The sequence below is a fragment of the Anastrepha obliqua genome, chromosome 2 (genome assembly GCF_027943255.1).
Source record: "Anastrepha obliqua isolate idAnaObli1 chromosome 2, idAnaObli1_1.0, whole genome shotgun sequence".
Taxonomy (NCBI): domain Eukaryota; kingdom Metazoa; phylum Arthropoda; class Insecta; order Diptera; family Tephritidae; genus Anastrepha; species Anastrepha obliqua.
This window is the reverse complement of record NC_072893.1, coordinates 37,336,197-37,357,309: the sequence shown is the minus strand read 5'-3', so window position 1 is coordinate 37,357,309 and position 21,113 is coordinate 37,336,197. Positions and strand designations below refer to the sequence as shown.

General features: G+C 37.0%; 2 protein-coding genes across 2 annotated transcripts in view; both read left to right on the top strand.

The window, feature by feature from the left end:
* The first annotated feature begins 6,893 nt into the window (after positions 1–6,893).
* LOC129238586 (uncharacterized) lies at positions 6,894–14,771 on the top strand. Its single transcript, XM_054873656.1, has 3 exons — positions 6,894–7,116; positions 14,131–14,254; positions 14,363–14,771. The coding sequence occupies exons 1-3, from the start codon at positions 7,063–7,065 to the stop codon at positions 14,578–14,580; spliced, it is 396 nt and encodes a 131-aa protein (XP_054729631.1). The 5' UTR covers positions 6,894–7,062; the 3' UTR covers positions 14,581–14,771.
* A 4,617-nt stretch (positions 14,772–19,388) lies between these two features.
* Positions 19,389–21,113, top strand: part of LOC129238883 (protein snakeskin) — a 44,230-nt gene continuing 42,505 nt past the window's right edge. The window contains exon 1 of the mRNA XM_054874109.1: positions 19,389–19,646. Within this exon, the coding sequence (XP_054730084.1) occupies positions 19,605–19,646 (42 nt within the window). The 5' untranslated portion in view covers positions 19,389–19,604. The remainder of the gene's footprint in view (positions 19,647–21,113) is intronic.

Sequence of the window (21,113 nt, the reverse complement as noted above, 5' to 3'; positions counted from 1 at the left end):
TAAATTGCCTCCGGTCAAACTATGCCTCTATTTAAAATTTACTTTACGCTTAAAAGCAGTGCGTTAAGAGTTTTGTGCTTGATGAAGCACCACAAAATGGTTATAGCATTCCAAAATCGACGTAGAGAAAACAAAAAAATGTATTCATTCTTCAGTACCACTACACCCAAAGTCAAAAGTAGAAGAAAGAAAATTTGAGTCCATTACCATATCGAATGCAACAGTAAGGCGTTGATTCTATTCTGGTTACATGAAAGCTCAAGTTCTGATAGGCAAATCGGCAGAAAAGGTGATGAACTCATAAAAACAGTTCAATGCGATAGGCAGCTGAGCGTTTTTCCCATTGCTTAAGAATTTAAGATTAAAGTGCATTCACATATGAAGTGCAATATAGTAATAAATCAAAATCAAAAAAAAAAAAAATATCTGTCCGTTAACATACGAGTATCTATGGAAGATTAGGCCCGAAATTAATAATTGGCTTTCAGCGAAAATTTACGCCATTAATTAAACAGCGCTATTTTGATTATTTTGGATTTCCTGTGTCACGTCCAGATAGATCCTGGGCTACACATATATGGTATGTTGTGTAACGTGTATGAGACGTTTATTAGTTTGCTATTTGCTATACCAATGATTTAGACAGAACCAAGAGATCATGCAAGTGATTGTTATTTTTGTTTAACTCAAACAAAAGGTATTACTACCAAGTCTAATCACACTATCCAGTATCCAAACTTATCTTCCGCCCTCAGACTCATCTCACGCGCTGAACTGCCTGTTCCAAAGCCTCCAAATCAACCAGAAAGTCAAGATTCTGTTTATAGTGCGGAATTTGTTCTCAGTCAGCATAAAAGTGACTCAAGTTATGAACCGTCAACTTCATACTTCTACGTGAATCTATCAAAAAACAGGCTGAACTTTTGGGGTCTAGATTAAATTACTGGAATTTACTTTCTTCTGATACGAAAATTACATATTTTCGACATCGTGCCTATGAAATTAAACCTTACTTTTGTAAAGCAGATGTTTTAGTCTCTTGCAATAATGTTCCTGTTGTGATGAATTTATTAAATTTTGAATATGATCCAAGTCACTGGCGATTGTTCATTGACTCTTCAAAATCAAATTTGAAAGCTGTGCTGTTGCATGATGGAAACAAGCTCCCTTCAGTACCAGTTGCTCATTGCTCTAATATGAAAGAGACCTATGAAAATATAAGATTTCTTCTTGAAAAAATTAAATACAGTGACCACCTTTGGAAAATTTGTGGAAATTTGAAAGTTATTGCTCTTTTGCTTGGTCTACAACTAGGTTATACAAAAATTTGCTGTTTTATTTGCGAATGGGACAGTAGAGACAGACAAAATCACTACATAAAGAAAGTGTGGCCCAAACGTGAATCACTAACTCCAGGCCGTAAACATGTTAAGAATGATCCTTTAGTGAACCCTAATGACATATTTTTATCACCTTTGCATATAAAATTCGGCTTGATAAAAAATTTGTAAAGGCTATGCGCAAAGATGGCGGTGGATTTTTAAACCTAAACGAAAAATTCCCCAAACTCAGCGAAGCAAAAATTAAAGAGGGAGTATTCGTAGGCCCACAAATACGGGAACTGTTAAATGTTAAGAATTTTGAAGAAAAATTGAATGATGAAGAAAAACTTGCCTGTAAAAGTTTTGTGAACGTTATTCAAAATTTTCTAGGAAACTATAAAGCGGAAAGTTACAAAGAATTAATAAATGAGCTTTTAATGTCATATAGGGCTTTAGGGTGTAATATGTCTTTAAAAATACATTAGCTGGACTCTCATTTAGATTTCTTTCCAGCAAATTTAGGTGCTGTGAGTGATGAACAAGGCGAGAGATTTCATATGGACATTTCCTTAATGGAAAAGCGGTACCAAGGGAAATGGAGTCTAGGAATGTTAGCAGATTATTGTTGGAAACTTAAAAGAGACCTACCAGAAGCTAAATATTCACCAAAGTGATCATTTTTTATTGTACATTAAAAAAAGAAATCGTTAAGTGTAATTAATTTTCCTAATTTTTACAGAAATGCATGTTTCGATATCACAAGGATACCTTATGTGCCAATTTTGTTTTTCTTGACATATTATTCCTTAGTGGCCAATATTCAAATTTGATATGAGTTTTTGTGTGACAAAAAAAGGTAAAATTTTGTTAACCAGTGTTATCAGCAGCAGCTTTTCAACTCTTATATTGGTTGAAGAGCTTATTTTATAAACGCTTTCTTTACAAAAGTTTTGCCTTAAGCTTTTTACACTGAGAGAAATAAAAAAAATTGTAGAAAATAAAGAGAGAACCGCTAGCTGCACATATACATACATACATACATATATATAGTTCATTTAAACATACAAACATAATATTTAAATGAACACTATTTTGTTCAGGTCGCCGTTGCCGAATGGGTGCGCGAACTGTTCTACGCGCACGTGAAGCATTAAATTTTTGAAAATTGTTTCTAATAACGGACATTTCTCCACTATTTTGTGTTGTGCGTTGTTTTTTGATTCCAGAAATACAGGGAGCCAAAGGGAGGGGCCACCTCTGATCATACGATGGGTTTTTATGCGAAGCTTTTTCATGGCAGAAATATACTTGAATACCTTTTCTATCATTTGATTTTTCATGCCCCCATACTGGGTTCCATCGTGTATGTGTCACGCATTAGCGCATTCAGCTATGAGGGGACATTCTCTAAATACCCTATGATCAGAAAGTACCGCGCACTTGGGAATCGGTCCATGTTTTTTCCTTATGTTGATAGGACTGTAGGACACCCATTTGTCACTTTTTAGCGCCATCAGATCATTAGTGTTTGCCTGGTCGGCCGGAAATGCGGGCAAACAATTCTTGGATTTTGCATGATGATAACGCGCCATCGCACCGACCCCAAATTGTGCTGGATTATTTGACCAAACACCAAGTAAATACCATCGTGCAAGCACCGCACTCACCTGATATGGCTACGCGCGACTTCTTTTTGTTTTCCAAGTTAAAGTTACCACTTCGTGGAAGGAGATTTCAGTCGATAGAGGAGATCAAAGAGAATGCGACGAAGGAGCTAAAGGCCATCCCTTCGTCGGCCTACCAGGGGTGCATGGAGGGCTGGACTAAACATTGGCACATAGGTGTTGCTTCAGACGGGTCTTATTTTGAAGCAGATTAAATGAATTTCCTGAAATTTAAATCTGTTTTGTTTTATTTAAACATTCCCGGTACCTTCAGATCATAGGGTATATTATGGGTAAGGGCGGTTCTTAAAAAAATAACCATTTAAAATTAGTATAGAATACTCATTTACTTTAAAATGTAAAAAATTTTGAAACAAGTTTAGAAGCTAAAAAAGATTTAAATTGGCAAATTTGAAATATTTTTAAGGGCTTACATACGTCCAGCAGCGCCAAAAATGCGCTAAGAGAAGAGCTGTTTTTAGAAAGGATAACAATAGAAATAAATATAAAAATTTGTATACATTGTTTATTAGTTCTTAAACTTTATAAAAAAATGTATTTTAATTTTTCTTTCACATTCTTAAATCGATTTTTTTTTAATTCTGGACGTAAGTAACCCGTTAATTAAAACGCTCTCACCGTCCCATTTTCATTTCTTTTCATTTTATTTGGTATTTATATTAAAAAAAAATTTTATTTAAACTCACCTCTCAATACCTTTTAAAAATAATGATTGGATTAAAGGTATATTTAGCTTTACGTTGATATATATTATATATATTATTTTTTTACGATCAATACTTTTTGGAATAAATTTTTGAATTAAAAAATAATAAGTATAAAAAATAGGTGGCGACCCCAGCTAAAAATATTTTTTTAATAATGGTTGATTAATACCTATATATTAATATTCAATTGAAATGTGTCCGAAATTATTGTTTTGGAACAAAATTCTAGTGGCAACGCTTTAAAAAAATATTGTGTAATACATTTCGGTTCTTTTTTAATAAATTAATATAATATTAATTTTGATAAATAATGATACAAACAGGTGGCAACACCAGCTAAAAATAAATTAATAAATGTTGATTAAAACCGATTCATTAATATTCAATTGAAATGTGTCATAAACTACTACTTTAGAACAAAATTCTAGTAGCAACGCTTTAAAAAAAAGCAATAGATGTTTTTTTTTAATATTTGCCTTAATACCCACGGTGTAATACCTATGGTTCTTTTTTGATAAATTAATATCATATTAATTTTGATAAATAATGATATAAACAGGTGGCAACACCAGCTAAAAAATAGTTTTTTAATAAAGGTTGATTAATACCTAAATCTTAATATTCAATTGAAATGTGTCATAAATTACTATTTTGAGAAAAAATGTAGTGGCAATGCTTTAAAAAAAAAATTCCAATAGATTTTTTCTTAACAATATTTGCCCTAATACCCATGGTGAATACTTATTTCCTTTTTTTGATAAATTAATATAATATTAATTTTGATCAATAATGATACAGATAGGTGGCAGCACCGCGCTAGGACTCATTCGCCTCTAACGGTACAAAAAGTGCTAAAATCTGGCAAGTAGTTTTTGAGTGATGCCCCTTCGAAGAAATTTTCTACGTTTTTATGTATGTGTGGATTTGACACTTGGTGCTGTGCGAATGGGCTATCGGCAAACCTCACCAAAACTGGTATTGTTCTCTTTTCCAGAAAGAGGAAGCTTGATGGACTCGTTCTGCCTAAGCTGAAAGGAGTCACAATCCAACTATCCAAGGAAATTGAATATCTTGGAGTAATCCTCGATAGTAAAATTCTATGGAAGTCACACGTTGAAACAAAGACATCTAAAGCACTGACAGCTTTCTGACAGTGCAAAGGTGTCTTTGGGAAAACGTGGGGTCTTTCTCCTAGCAAGGTCCTATGGATCTACACGGCTATGATAAGACCTATTATCACCTATGCATCAGTGGTTTGGATGAGTAGACTCTCTCTGGCATTGGAAAACAGAGAAGGCATGGACGACGATTCTCTCCATGTCCCTTGACTCCATGCCATCAGGAGTCGTACCTGAAAAGAGATACAGTGTAGCGCTGCCAGAGGCTCAGTAGTGGTCAAACTCTGAAAATGAGCCCGGCAAACACTGTTTTCATATTTTCACGGATGGCTCCAGGACTGGCTTTGGGGTATACGTGGAATCCAGCAGGACAAAACTGCACTCTGCTCTTAGAATGCATGCATCTGTGCTTCAAGCGGTGGTGTATGCAGTTCAAGAAGCGATGAACTTTGTTGTGGAAAACCGATGGAAAGGCAGATCTGTATGTATTTGCAGCGACAGCCTCTCCCTTTGCCACTCCCTTCTGCAGCCATCAAAGCTACGGTGAGAAAATGGGTTACTACAACCCACAAGCGAGCTTGGCAGGCTGAGAGAGGCTGCAGATGGACTAGACTTGGTACTGATGTGTTAAGAAGCATCCACCTTGGCTCCTTGGCCCCACAAGATCTACTCAGATTTCTTCCGAGATCGGGTAGATTTAAAGAAAATTAAAAGGGAATCCAAATGTAGTACAAGGGAATTAATTAATATTTGAGTGCTGCGCTTGCTAGTTGTCCCGACAAAACAAAAAAAAAGCAATGTGTGGATTTTTAGGGATACATATGCACAAGTACATCAAAGGTACATTTTACTATTTAATTTCTAATTCTTCCTACAACTATACAAGTATATGCATGTGCATATGTATGTTTTTTTTTGTGGCACAATGAGCTCATATACGAGTAGTCGCTATAATTAGAGCACAAACCTAAATACGTACATACATACATACATATGAACCCATAACTGACTCATTGCAACATTCACCTATCCATATGTAAGCACAAATGTAATCAACTTCTCTGTGCAATCTTTGTTTTGTTAAATTGTAATTTTGAATCACTTCATTTCAGCTGGTCAAAGCAAATTGTAGAACAATAAATTAGTCCATTCATATGAGAGCGATGTGTTTACCGTGAATTCCTGAGCTACGCACTACGCGAGTACCATTTGCGGTCCAATCAAAGCCATGTGCAAATAAGTGGCTGCTACCAAGCAAAGCACGCGCAGCAATAAATGGAAACTGTGTCATCCATATAATGGCATTAGAAATTAGGTATAATCATTAGTCAATCTGCTGGGTACTGAAAACATGATTGTGGCACATTTTTTTTTTAGCTAATTTTGAAATCGTTTCATTTGTTTTGATTCAACCAAATGGTGCGCAGAGTCAATCACAAAACAATTTCGAATATGAAAATGTGGCAAATGCGGTAAAAAAATTTTACAAAAATCATATAGCGCTTTGTTGTCTTTTCTTTTTCTTTTTCTTTCTCATTTTTGTTTTTGTTCTACGATTATCTGGGTGCGACGCGCAGTCTGTCTGCTCAATGCATAACAGACGCCATTCCAGAATTTTGCTGATCATTTCAAGTGCTTTGCTGTTTTTAGGTTGCTTTACTGTGAGGCTTCTGTGTTTTTCTGTTTCTGTTTTTTTTTTGGTTTTGTTATTTGTGTCCACTTCACCCTTTCCATCGAAATCGCCAGGCGGTCATACACTCATGTGAAAAGCGTATTTCCTTCCTAAAGTGTAATTAATTAATTCTGGCCACTATCATCATAGTGGGTTCGGTTCATTCGGTAACGCTGGTTTCTTCGTTCATTCCATTTGCTCATTATTGTCATTGTAAACATTAAAAATGATAGTTGTGGCATGGCCGCATGCAAAGCTCCGAATATGAATGAATGGAATGGAATGATTCGAGCATAATTCCATACATTTCCAATTGTAATTTGCCAATCTGTCGATTATGTCTAGCGCCAAAGTAGAATCTGGGAATCTGTTTTTTGCTGCTCGGAATCTTTTCAGTTCACATTTTACATTGGATATGCTCGTTTCAGCATTCATCCAGATCGGTTTATTTGCATTTGTGTAAAAGGATATGTGAACCGCTCAAGTGGATTGACTGTTTTAGTTATCATAAAAAAAAAACATAGTTGCTGTTTATAGTCTACAGCATCAGCTGGAAAAATGTCACACAATGAACGGAAAGCTCGTTTGAGTGCTGTTAAATTTATGGAATTGGTAAAGCGTAAATGAATGATTAAATAAATATTCTAAAGTGATATGGGCGTGGTGCGACTTTCGTAGCAGCTGCTCGTGTTTAGTTCTATACCAAATATAATACTGCCTTACTAAAAATTTTAAAGCAGAAGGATGTGTCTTAGGTCTAGGGACGCGAAAAATAGTTTGCTTACAACTAGCGCGGATATTTGTTAACTTACTTCGGGAGGAGTTTAGCAACGTAAAATTTTACGCGCCAGACGCGTCCTAAAAATAATCAAATCGTGTTTCTTTTTTTTTTCTGTTTATGGCCGAATTCAATGAGGGGGTTGGAAGTGCAATTTCGGGTGCTCTATAAACTATTTTTTAAGGAAAACTTTATCACTTATATATTTTTATGGCGGAGGGTATTTGGCGGAGTTACTCCTCCTATTTGTTATGTGCGTCTTGAGAATTTTCCATAAATGGAAGTTTTCCACAGTTTTAAGCCAACTCCGAACTGCAGATGATTTTTTATCAGGAGCTTTTTCATGGCAGAAATAAGCTCGGAGGTTTACCAATGCCTGCCAAGGGACGATCGCTATTTGAAAAAACCTTTACAATCATTTTGGTGTTTCATGCCGTGCACTAGCGAATGCTAGTCACACACCACCCATTCAACTAGAAATTGAGTTTACTGTTCGAAGAAAACATTTGCGGACAACATGATTTGAAAAATATAAATAAAGTGCCTGACATAATTAAAGTACAGAGACTTAATGGCAACTCTTGACAATTCGTTTGTGTCTAATTGATTTCTAAATAACTTGTTCATATTTATTATTATTTATTATATTACATAAAAACCATATACATCTCAGCTTCGCATTTTAAGATAATAAAAAAAAATCAATAAATTTTTTTCAAGCTTTCAAACGGGAATATCGCGTACACGATTTTGGCCGAGTTTAACATAGCGCGCCAGACGTTTCTTTCTCGTGCTAACCGGCGCTAGTTGGACACAACGAGTGAAGCCAAGTCCTTCTTCACCTGATCTTTCCAACGCAGAGGAGGCCTTCCTCTTCCTCTGCTCCCACCAGCTGATACCTCTTCGAATACTTTCAGAGCCAGAGCGTTTGCACCCATCGGTCGACATGACCCAGTCAATGTAGCCGCTGGATCTTTATTCGCTGCGCTATGTCTATGTCGACGTAAAGCTCATACAGCTCAGCGTTCCATCGTTTGCGATATTTGCCGTTGTCAACGTGCAAAGGCCCAAAAATCTTGCGCAGAATCTGTCTCTCAAACACTCCAAGCGTCGCTTCATCGATTGTTGTCATCGTCCACACTTCTGCGCCATACGTTAGGACGGGCATGATGAGAGCCTTGTAGAGTGTTAGTTTCGTTCGTCGACAGAGGATTTTACTGTTCAGTTGCCTACTTAGTCCAAAGTGGCACTTAAGTTTCTACGTTGAATTTCAAGGCCGACATTGTTATCGGTGCTAATGCTGTCTAAGAAGGCCTGTCTAGTCATTCAGTCATGCCATATATTTTCTGAATTTATTCAATAGTAGATGTTGTTTCGCCAGTGTTTCGTTTATCACACGATATCTCAAAGCACAATAGCAGATTTCACTAAAATTTAGTAGTAGCAATAGTGTATGCGAGCCAAATGGGTTGGTGTGTGTCCACACGCGGATGCGCACTAGTGCAAAACCACTTGCATGAAACTCCAATTAATAGAGGAGTTTTTTCTAATGGCGGCCTCCCTTCGGCAGACAATGGCAAATTTTCAAGTATATTTCTGCCATGACAAAGCTCTTCATAGAAAACCATCTACCGTTCAGAGGCGGCGGAAGACTCGAAACGCACACCACCAAAAAAGGGGGAGGACCGCAGGCCACAGACCTCAGGTCTTCCGCTCTGTCTTCTTTTGGGTATGAAACGCTCCACTTGGTGAGACGTTAAGCCTTCCTTTCTCTCAGAAGCGCTTCCATAGATGTAGGTACGTAGGTTAGATGGGTCGCCTACAAGTATAATAGCAATAGAGTGCCGTTTTGATATCATAATGTAGACCACTACCTGCGAAATATTACAAAACTTAAATTCAGAAAAACCATCTACAGCCATTCAGCGCTGCTCATACAATGGAGGAGAGAAAAGGCTTCTAGGCTGCAGAAAAGCCTCAGGCTATACCTAAAAGGCACACAAAGGAACCTGAAGTGCCAAGCCGTTAAACTCGGACATTTCCAAAGAAAGTGTTCAACAGTCTCTTTCTCTGCAGGATCACCACAGCTTCTGCAATGGCAGTTGTAAAGAAGTCAAAGCTTATCCGCATGATTTCCAATCACCCAGTGACCACCGTACCAGCCGTACTGAGACCAAAGTGTTTTTGAGATAGCGCACGATAAGATAAAATCCCATCCGTCTTGAGCTATTTTAAGAAAGAAATTATGCAGATTCCCCTTGACAAAAGTCAAGAAGACAATGATGTCTGAGATAGGGACATTATCTGTCTTGCGTTTTTTTGAAGAAAAAAATTGTGCAGTCCCACTCTAACAACGTTCAATGGGATACCGATGTATGAGATGGGGACAACAGAAACCGGAGTAACTGGAGAGCTCATCGGCAATTTCATTTCCTTCTATATTCCTATGCCCTAGAACCAAGATAAGAGAAATGTTTCCCTCAGGTTCGAGAGATTTATTGGAGCTGACTAGAAAAGAGCTGGAACATGGCGATGGCAGGGCTTTGATCGCAGCTTGACTCTCCATACAGTCTTCCCTAAGAGATATTCTACTATAGAACTCTTTATTGAATAGTTTTGGTTTTTATTTTCACAGAGAAACTGCTAAGTTTTTTATATATATTATAAATTTTGTTAAATGTTTACAATTTATAAAGAAAGAAATGTATCCCCATAAAATGTAGTGCTTTTAATTAAAAATCAAAACTTATTTAAACACTTTATTATTTAATTTATATAGAAAAATGCCAAAAAAGGCAAAGAATAAGAAAACAAATTTAAACTTGGGCAGCTGCTGAAAATGGAAAAGGAATGCATTTCAGCAAAGAACTTCAAAGCGAGACTAGAACGCTAGAATGGACTAGAATAAAAGGCAACATCTCTGGGGCCTTGCATGGGAACGTATGCCAGAAAGACTGTGTTGGAGAAGCCCTTTTGCAAATGTCAACTGGGTAGTGTTAAGTAAGAACAAAATCTCCACTCTCCAACCACGCATTTCCTCGAACTTTTTGAACTCCCACATATGGCGTAATTCCACAAGGAACAAGTAATTGACTTTATGTTGGTTATTTACATTTTTTTTCTTTTTTTTACGGAATTAGCTATGTTGATTTATTGATTCGATACTATTTTCAGATTTCCTTACTCCTAGTTTTAACACATTTAGTGCTTAGTGGATTTGAGGAAAATTTTTGGCGAATAGTAGGTTTATTTTTTTTTTTGTAAGTATGCGCAGTGAATTTGGTTTGCATAACATTTTTTATCAGCCGCATTTTTTGCACGAAATGAGGCAGTACGACGAAACTGGACTCCTAAAAATAATCATATGAAAATGATACCTACAATTTTTTAAATATAATCCTACTCTAAGAACATAAAATATTGCTTTTAGTAACGCACGAAAGCTCACGATAAGGTCTGAGGCGCAAGCTATCCTGTAACATGGCACTCAATGCGTTAATATGTCACGTGTGCTTGATGCGATCTTAATTTGGAGCAACTTGGAAAACTTGTCTTTAAAATCTAATTGGTTAATAGCATTTTACCCCAATGCTTCCTACTTTTCTGGCAAACCCTTTTGAACTTTTTTTGTGCCCTGGTAATAAATAAAGAGCACTAAACAGGAGTTTCAAAAATAAAACATTTTTCACTGTCCACCCCCCGGCAGAGCCCACACGGCACTCCTCTTGTTAATTAATAGTGAAAACTGATGGGAGGAAGGCATAGACGCCACTCAGACTCACATATACATAAAGGAGTGTATATAAGTATGTGCATTAGGGTGGGTCGACTTATAGGCAACGATCGACGTTACTCGAGGAGGTGCGGATTCTATATTAAATTCTTAGAAAAAAGGATCTTAAGTCAATTTCGGGCTACCAAATTTTTAGGGAAGTTAGCTTTAATTAATGAAGACTGAAAGTAGGCAAAATACACTTTCCGCTGAAAATAAAAAGGGACGAAAACCAAAATAATAATTTGAAAAAAATGTTAAAAATAAATTTTTTAGGTTTAATTGTATTTGGTTTTTTGCAAATTTCAGTTTGATTCATATATAAAAAACAAAAATGCACAGTTCCTTTTCCTTTACTTTACTCCCATGGACTTTTACGTTATTTGCATCGCTGCTCAAAGTGCAATCAGATTAACGGAGGATTAAGTGGCTTTTAAAGCCCATCTCTCAAGGAACATGGAAGCATTTGAGAACTTCAGACATTCCTCTGAACTTCAGACAGACGTCTTTATCCGCAAACTGGAGTTCGAGGGTCGTGGCAGGGCAATTTTCCAAATAGGCAAGATTGTAACGAGGAGAAAATCCGCTTCATCCGTCTTCACTGACGACTCCAAGATGGAATCGGAGTTTTCTCTAAACCAGGCAATTTATCTATTTCCTTAAAATTGCCGAATACTGTTAGTGATTTTCAGAAGTCTTTGCGATCCGGCATGCATGTAAAATGCTTAGGGAACGCGGGAGCGAGGGAGATATAATATTAACATTTTGCCCGATAGTCAAGCTGCGTTCACGACTCTGACGACGCCATGGTGCAGATCCAAACAAGTTAACTCCTGTAAGGGGGAGATCAAATATCTTGGGCGTACAAGTAACATATCTCTGATCTGGGTTCCAGAACAAAGTGTAAAATAAAATTGATAATGAGCTTTCTAGAAAGGGGACTGAATTCTCAGAAACCTACTACCCGGTCATCGGCATCCACTGACTGTTGTTATAGGGGATTTCACACCATTTATTTCTCGGGAAAGCGATGAAATATGAAGCTCCATTTCTTCATGAGCTATTTCGGAAACCCTATGGCCCCAGGTGCAATAGGCGGAGAACTGGGGAGCCCATGCCGTTCAATTTTCAAACTCGTAGCTGTGATTACCGGTCACTGGACGATCGGCACACACGCGGAAAAGCTAGGGTTACTATTTAACCTCCATTGCAGAAGCTGTGGGGACCTTTCAGAGCAGGAGACTATAGACTATAGCTTTCTCTGTAAATGTCCGGGCTTAGCAGCTAGACGATCAAGGTCACTGGGTGCTCCTTTCTTCGACAGCCTGGGGCAGTGCGCGCCCACCTAAGTCCCATCAACGTTCTACGTTACCGCAATGAGTCGGGTAGTGTCACTAGACGTCAGCTTGCAAATAAGTGACACGTCCTTAGTGACCCAAAAAGTAGTAAAATACTTAGGTATTCAACTTGTCTGCAGGCTTACTTTCTGGGCCCAGATACGGTACGCGGCTACCAAAGCAGCAAAGGTTACGTGTATGCTAAGTAGATTAATGGCAAACATCGGCAGGCCAACACAGAGCAAAAAAAAGCTAATTATGGCGGCCACAAGCTCAATTCTTCTGCATGGCAGCGAAGTATGGGGAATTGTGCTAAACTGCAAAGCGAAGCGCCAAGCACTGGAGGCTGTGCACATAGAGTTTCTTCAGCATACCGCATTGTCTTAGGTGCGCGTTTTTCGTGGTCAGCGGGTAGATACCCGTCAACCTCATGGTCCGGGAACGAATGGATCCGTGGGACTCCAAGCAGAAACACGTTATCACTAGCTTCTCAGAACGGAGATGCCAAACCATGCTGCGGTGGCAAAGCCGATGGGACACTGAACCGAGTGGCAGATGGACGGCGAAATTTATTTCATCAATTGACAAGTGGGTCCAAAGGAACTTCGGAGAAGTGAACTACTTCTTAACTCAGGTCCTCTCGGGCCACGGATACTTCCGGAGATACCTATACGGCATGGGTAAGGTAACCGATTCCAAGTGCATATACTGCGAAGCGCTGAGCGATGACGCTGAACACACGTTTTTTAGTTGAAACAGATGACTCGCGGAAAGAAATGCCCTGAGGGAGCAGATTGGCGACGTTGCATCGAGCAACATCATCAGCAAAATGCTCGAACGCGAGGACAGCTGTAACGCGGTAAAGAAATACATCGAGAGCTTACTACGGGGAAAAAAAGATCGACCTCGACACAGTGCAGCAAAATGAAGCCGCACATATAGAGACACAAGAAGACGAGCCTATAGCATGAAAGCTGGCTAGAAATATGGTAGACTCAGACGTGGGTGAACAGAATTGGTCCTTTATGGACGCCGTTCTGGGCCCTCCCGAAGTAATATAGAGAGCAGTTCCGGGAAGGGTGTCTCCCCAGCAAGAGAGGAGGGATCATTTTAGTGGTCACGCCACACGATGCAGTAGACGACAGTCGCTGTAAGTGCGAAGACATTTTGAACCCTACCTCACCCACCACAAAAAAAAAAATTAGTCGGGTTTTCCCCAACCAAGGGCTGCAGCCCCATTCAACTAGTCCTGTCTAGTGTACCGTACCTTACTGCCTGTAGTTATCTGCCTGTTGGAGGTCTCTTAATGGTATCAAAACGGCGCTTGAGTGCCTTACTTAAGAAGTGCCTGAGTGGTACTTCATCCATTTCATATACCTACCTACTTTCTTCCCTTTACAACAATAAAAAGTTACACATAATTTGCTTGGGGTTATTTTAATAAAAAATATAATATCAAAAATTAAGTTTCACACCAAAAAATCCTCAAATACAAATTTGTAGTAAAAAAAATAATAATATCAACTTCATATTAATTATAAATAGATTCCTGCAAAATTTTAACCGTACGAAATTGACTTTAGAGCTATGCTCTAGTTTTTTCATAGAGTTAGATATAGAATCCGAATGTACTAGGAATAATATTAAAAAAAAATTTACGCACCCTAATGTTCATATACATACATATAATACTACTTGTCAACATTCCACTCACACTCCGTTTGACCTATTTCTTTTAGGGCTTTTCCGCTGCGTGTCTGGCATTACATTTCTACAGCTTCGACGACCGAGACATACTGACCTCGTTTGTGGCGACTGGCACCTTTTCGGGATACATAATTGTAGTGGTGGGTATTTTTGCAGGTGCGTATACATAAATACATACATACATACAATAATAGTAAAACAACAAAAAAATACGCCAACTCTATTTTTAAGATATGCAAAAATAACATTTAAATTTGTTAACAGGTGTCCTAATGCGCGCGCCTATACACAGACGCATCGACATATTCTACAGTGTGCTCGGCTGTGGCCTCTTCATCGCCTCGGGTGTCTTCATAATCGAGGCTTGGGAATTTTCATTTCGTACACGTACACGCGATTTGGCGCTCATTAAGGCCTCGCTAGCCATTGTCAATGGGGTATTGTTTGGTTTCGATGCCATTTTTACATTTCGTGACAAATGAAGGAGACGAAGGAGAAGCGCACGCAGTCGAAGAGGCGGAAGAGGAGTTTCCGGAATTACCAGAATTTTACAGAGTTTTTTAAAGCATCAAATTCATATGTCATTTTTATTTTTATTTTGAATTAATAATTTAAATTTACTATAGAACTAGATTTCTATTTTTATGACATTAAATTACTCAATAATTTTTTATTTGTTGCGTTTTAAGAATTTTAAACAGGGCTGATACTTTACTAGCTTTCAGGTTTTTACGCAGCTAAAAGCAAATAAGTTTTGCCTCATTTTTATCTACATGGAATTTTTCGGCAAATTGCGCAATGTGTACGAATCTGGAGTTAGAATGTTTGCAGCCTCAGCCATCATCTCAACTGAAGTAACTTAACCTGGTTTTTGTGCTTTGTTTGTAGCGGCTATACAAAGCGTATAACAGACACGTACCCGCACTTATTTTTCGTATATACACACATACCTACATACATATAGCAGTATAAAGTTCTCTCAGGGGATGGCGTCATCTTCTTTACGACTCTGCATTTTTTAAAGCTGGCTTCTATTGATGGCGAAAGCTATGACTTCATAAGTAAATGGAATACGCAATAGAATGTTGCGAAACATCTGTGACAACTGCAACATTTGGCCATACTAACGGACTACATATGCACAGTGATGTATATGATGAAATTTTATATAAACTTTAATATTAAAAAAAATTTATAATTCTTACTTATTTTTGTTATCTAGTGCTGTTAAAGAAAATTGTAAATATTTTCAAATTTCCTACGGTTATGTTTGACCATATCTGGCAATTGAAAATTCGAGCGAAATTAATTCCTACACCACTTAGCCTTTCGCAGAAAACACAAAAAATATAATATATAAAAAAATGTATTTAATTAGCTCTCCCAGCGCTGCTTAGATTCGCCAAAAGCGCTGACATCCTATATAATGACTATTTTAGGTATTCATAGAGGTCGGTCACCATCTGGTATCGCTAGGGACCAAAAGGTCTATGCGTGGCTTGTTGTCAATCAGGCTAACCTAACCTAGCTCTTATTTTTTTTATCTAGTTCTGTTGTATATGGCTATGTCTGGCAATTGGAAAACTACTGGGTCTTTCAGAGAAATTGTAGAAAATATTTGCATTTACTTATCTCTTATTTTTTTATCTAGTCCTTTTAAAGAAAATTGTTAATATTTTCAAATTTCCTATGGTTGTATTTGTCCATTTATGGCAATAGGCATACTCAAGTGAAACCAATTCCTACTCCACTTAGCCTTTCACAGAGAACACAGAAAAAGGAATATTTTCCAATTTTCTTTTTAATTATCTCTTGCTGAGTACTGTTAAAAAATGCCATAAATTTGAAAGTTTACTGTGCTTATATTAGTCTATATCTGGTGATTGGAAAACTCGAGTGAAACCAGTTTCAACACTACTGGCCATTTAACAGAGAACATAAATAACAAAGCCATCCAAATTCTGCCCTTCATCCAGTCTCGAACATAGGGCCTCAACGAATTTCCTCCAATTGGGTCTGTTTTGTGCATTTTTCTTAACTTCATTCCAGCTAAGCTGCATGGCGCGGGTTTCTGACTCCAGTAGTCATCTCCAGGCATCGCTTGCCTTCCAAGTCTGCGGTTTCCAGTCAATGGCGGCCCTTGTTAAACCACCAATTCCTTTGCGTTGAACATAGCCAATCAAGCCCCATTTTCTTTTTCGGATCTCTAATACATTTAGCTTCTGCTGGGTGCTGGCCCCTAAGTCATTTCGATTTAATATTTGGGCAGCACATTTTGGGAATTTTTCGAAGGCATCTGTTTATAAAAACTTGGAATGAGTTTGTGTCAGCAGGCGTCGCATTCCACGTTTCACAACCAAAAGTGAAGTCGACTTTACATTGATGTTAAAAAATTACAGTTTGAAATGTGTAGTGCATCCCAAATTGCTTCCAGAGGGCCAAATGCCGCCACAGCGTTCTTTATTCGGCTTTTGAAAACATCGCTCGTACCTCCATAGATCGATAGACTACATGCAGAAAGATTGTACATCTTCGAGTTCGACACCATGGAAAGGGAAATTTTTCCTATGCTTATACGCATGACTTTGGTTTTCTGGATATTGATCTTCAGGTCGGCCTTCTTACCTACTTTTTCCACAGCTTGAATCTTCGCAGCCATGTCAAGATAGTTGTGTGACGTTTTTATATATTCGATTTCCAACCAAGCAACCAAAGCTGAAACTAGGTGAAAATAAAACTTTTCTTCTTCATCTTGGCAATCACTTTTTTTTTCGATGTGGGGTGTGTTAATTGAGTTTCTTTACAGTGTAACCGCCCGTCCGATCAATATGTATTCTTCCATGGTAAAATTGCTGAAAATATTATATTATATATAAAAATACGGTCAAATTACAGCTAAGTGAAATGCATAGATTGGTCTGCCTCTTGATCACAATGAGAATTTGTGCTACTTCAGTGTTTGGGATTTCCTCCTCGGAGTGATTTGCCATCATATTTTTATACAAGCAGTAACAGCAACAGTGAAATATCTGCAACTGCATTTAGGGGCTTCCCTTAATAGAATTTATGAAAAAGTAGGCAAAGAAAGTTCCCCGGACTGAAAGGTGCAATATTTTTGGCCCTACGACTCTATGAGGCAAACAACTTTACTAGGGAACGAATTCACAGATATTGATTCCAGACATGTATTCAAACTCGGGGACCGGTATGCTTCGAAATGCGACAACTATTTTTTAGCAATCGTAAGAATTTTGCTTAATGCCAGCAAAATACGAGAAAAAAGTGAATTCAGCAAGTCAAGAATTGCAGGACAAAAGGAAGTGGAACAGATAGTTGGCCAAACACCCAACAAAGGATGTATGTACTATCCAATTATTATGTTGATATTTATTGCTGAAAGGAGACTTCAACGTTTCGTTTGAATACGCATCTCTAGATGGTCACATAATCTGAATAGAGGAGCTATTTCCGAATTACTCAGGATGTCTTTATCATCAAGATGACTATAAGCAAATCTATAATATTAGGGCTGTACTGGAAATCTTCGTTATTCCTCTTATCAATACATTCCTCGTAGGAAACTTCGGACCTCTTGACGATCTATGCTTGCCGTTCTTTGGCCTCCGGGAGCCAGCATCCAAACAATATCTCTTTGCAGCTAAGATTAAGTAAGGAGCATATTTTAGCTAACAAAGCAGCAATCGACAGCAGCAGCAATCTGCTGCACTAGTTGAAGTATTCGACTCGTAATCCTCCCTGATCCATCTGTTGTTTTAGTTAATTTTCATCAAAGTCTGTATACGTACGGCATGGGGCTTGAGGAAAACTAAATCGGTTCTTTAAGTATTTCATCTGAAGATGGTTTGAGAACAGGGCTTAACGTTCTTAACTGTTCTTATGCAGTCCATCTAAAGTTTAAACTACTTAACGCCACTGTTGGTGACCCTCAGCAGGGGTTTTTTGCTACAAACAACCACATTTTTCATATATCGTTGTGAAGTTCGTTTTTAGTTCGCACGCTAACTTTTCATTGTCGCTTCTTGGCTTGACAGCTCGCTGTTAGGAGTGCTCTCGTATTCGGTGCCATTGTTTTTCAAAAAACGATTTTTTTAGTTCCAACTACTACAAATTGAGTGCAAAGTTCGCTCTTGTTGCCATTCAGGCCTACGCCTTACTTGTTCCCTCTTACTATGAAATTTCCGACGAATTAGCCAACTGCAGAAAGGCGGTTACCCCACAGGGACCAGAGTCAATCAACGGAATCATTTTTACAGGAATCATGATTTGGATCAACGATTATATATGAAATTTACGTAGAGAACGATGGTCCAGTGTAGAACGCTACAGAGCTGCAAAGTGTTTTGTGACAAGCCCGAACAGAAAACTGTCAAACTTTCTACTGAAACTTGGAAGAAAAGACGTTCGTTTGATGGTCGATATTATTACACGACACAACTTATCGCTTCAGCAATGACCACCATTGGAATCTTTGAGACTTGCTGTCCTGCTTAGAGGAGGCGGATAGCACTAAGAATTTGTTCTGGGAGCCTTCTGCGTTTGCTAGAGCAAGGCTACTAATTTTGGATTCCGATATGATGACAATCAGTAAAATTCGTTTTTTCAAACTGGAGGATATTTTCCGATTTGCCAAAGAAAAAAACCAATCTCACGGTGCTTTTTGGCTCCCCCTGTTCAGAATTTCAATTTCATTTCAAAGTATCTAGGCCTGGTATGGTCGGAAGAAACTCATATACGGTCAGTTCATTCCAGTAATAACCTTTGTTTACTGAAATAAATGTGTTTGATAGAGGTAATAAAATATCATAAAGTCGAATTTTGAATCTCTATCCATATATGCATGTATGATATATCTATTTGTTCGATTACTGGGAACTCGTTCCCCACCTCCCACCTGTGACGATATAAGTCCCCATTTTTAGCTTATTTCACAAAGTTTTTGAACGTTCGATACGATGTTTGTCACACAGTGCATTGCTACCATATTTGTTGGTCTTACTTTGAAAGCAACATGTGGATTTGTGGTACCACAAGCAATAAAAGTCGGAAGCGATATGTTGCGAGAGCTTCAAGCAACTTAAAGAAAAAAGCAGATACGAAAAAAAGAAAACAAAAACAATAAAGCTCTGATAGCAGCGACGCGATGCATTGTCAACAATCAAGAATGATAGTCAACAATGTATGTAGACCGCCGAATGGTGAAACGGGCGAAGCGATCTCCTCCACCAAGCAACCAGCCGAGCGCCAAACAATGCGACTCAAATTGGCGGTACAGGCAACTTTCAGAATCAGTACGAATTGAATGTTCGCGTAAGTAACAATAAACGGCGGAGCGAGTTTTAAAAGCGATTTGCTGTAGAAGAAAATAAAGTTTTGGAAAAAAAGCAGCCGTGTAAACAAGTGCATTTGCTTGTAAAATAAAAATTAAAAAAACACAAAAAGAATTAACAGTCAGCCGGTTTTTGTAAATAAATAAAAATAAGAGAAAATGGAGTTCAACAATCGTCTGTTGCTGAAAATCATTGAGCTGGTAAATTCAAAACCCATTTGTTCTTATAATTAAACAAATCATAATTGATTTAAGAACTTTATGGAAATTTATGGCTATGGAACCAAGTACACTAATTGAAAAAATAATCCATGAAAACTTGCTTAAATGGCAGAAAATTGTTTTTGTGCATAAGCAAATATGCGAATGATGGACGAAGAAATGTGATTTATTCAATTTTGGTTTTATTGGTAATTGAATAAATTTGGTTATTGAAATAATTAAATCAAAATCAAGGAATAAGTGCTGTGATTTGTATGAGAATTAGTTTATTTCATTTCAAAGACTTTGAGTTTTAAGTTATTAACAAAAAATTAATTAATAGTGTCAATGATTTCCAAAATATTTGTGTATGAAAAAATAGTCAAAATTGTAGCACTAAATTAATAAGAAAATATCTGCATTGGAATTGGTATTTTAACGGTATCTTGCTGATTTTATTTATTATTATATAATTAAAATATTATATTTCATGGAATAGTAAACCTGCCCATACTTCATTTCTTTTTTCTCGTGTAAATTATTTACTTTGGAACATCTTCTCACGCATACATATCTTCGGAAAAAGGGCCGATATACTTTTGTGGGATTAGAAATTAGGAAATTGGAAAAAGATTTTAAGAATTATGCCATTGAAGAAGAACTCGCTTGTAAGGGGTTATGGTTACATATACTTTCAACGATTATTAAAAAAATATAAATTTTTTGCTAGGAATTTCAAATTATTTGCCGATCGAAAAATACCCATATCTCAATAAGGAAGCTGCATAAGCAAAATCTACATCAAAATAGGTTTTGAAAATTTATTCCCGGTACGGTTTTGTTTTGCGCTGTAATGTATGAAACAATTTTTTTTTATTTCTATATAACTTTTTTTTTAATTTTTAAACAATTTTTTGATTTTTATTTTTTATAGAAAATTTTTTTTTAATTTTTTAACAAATTTTTATATTTTTCCTTTTTAAAGACATTTTTTTTTTTAACTTTCAATTGTTGGCCATGGATTGAAGGCTTCGTAGGAAGCGTAAGAGATAGCCTAATCGCTAATTTATATATATACAAGCGGGCGCAAAATTAATCATCCGATTTTATATTCGGATAACTTATTTCTAAATACTTTTTTTTTGAAGAGAAAACAAAGGATTGCTTTGTAGTGGAGGTAAAGATAAGCAAAATCTACCTCAAAATAGGTTTAGAGAATTTATTCTCGGTTCGTTTTTGTTTTGCGCTGTAATGTATGAAACACATTTTTTTTTTAATTTCTAAATAATTTTATTTTTAAACAAATTTTTTTTTTTTTTTTAAACAAATATTTTTTTTTTAATTTTTAAACAAATTTTTGTTTTTAATTTTTAAACAAACATTTTTTTTTAATTTTTAAATAAATTTTTTTTTTTGATTTTTAAACAATTTTTTTTTTTTAATTTTTAAACATTTTTTTTTAATTTT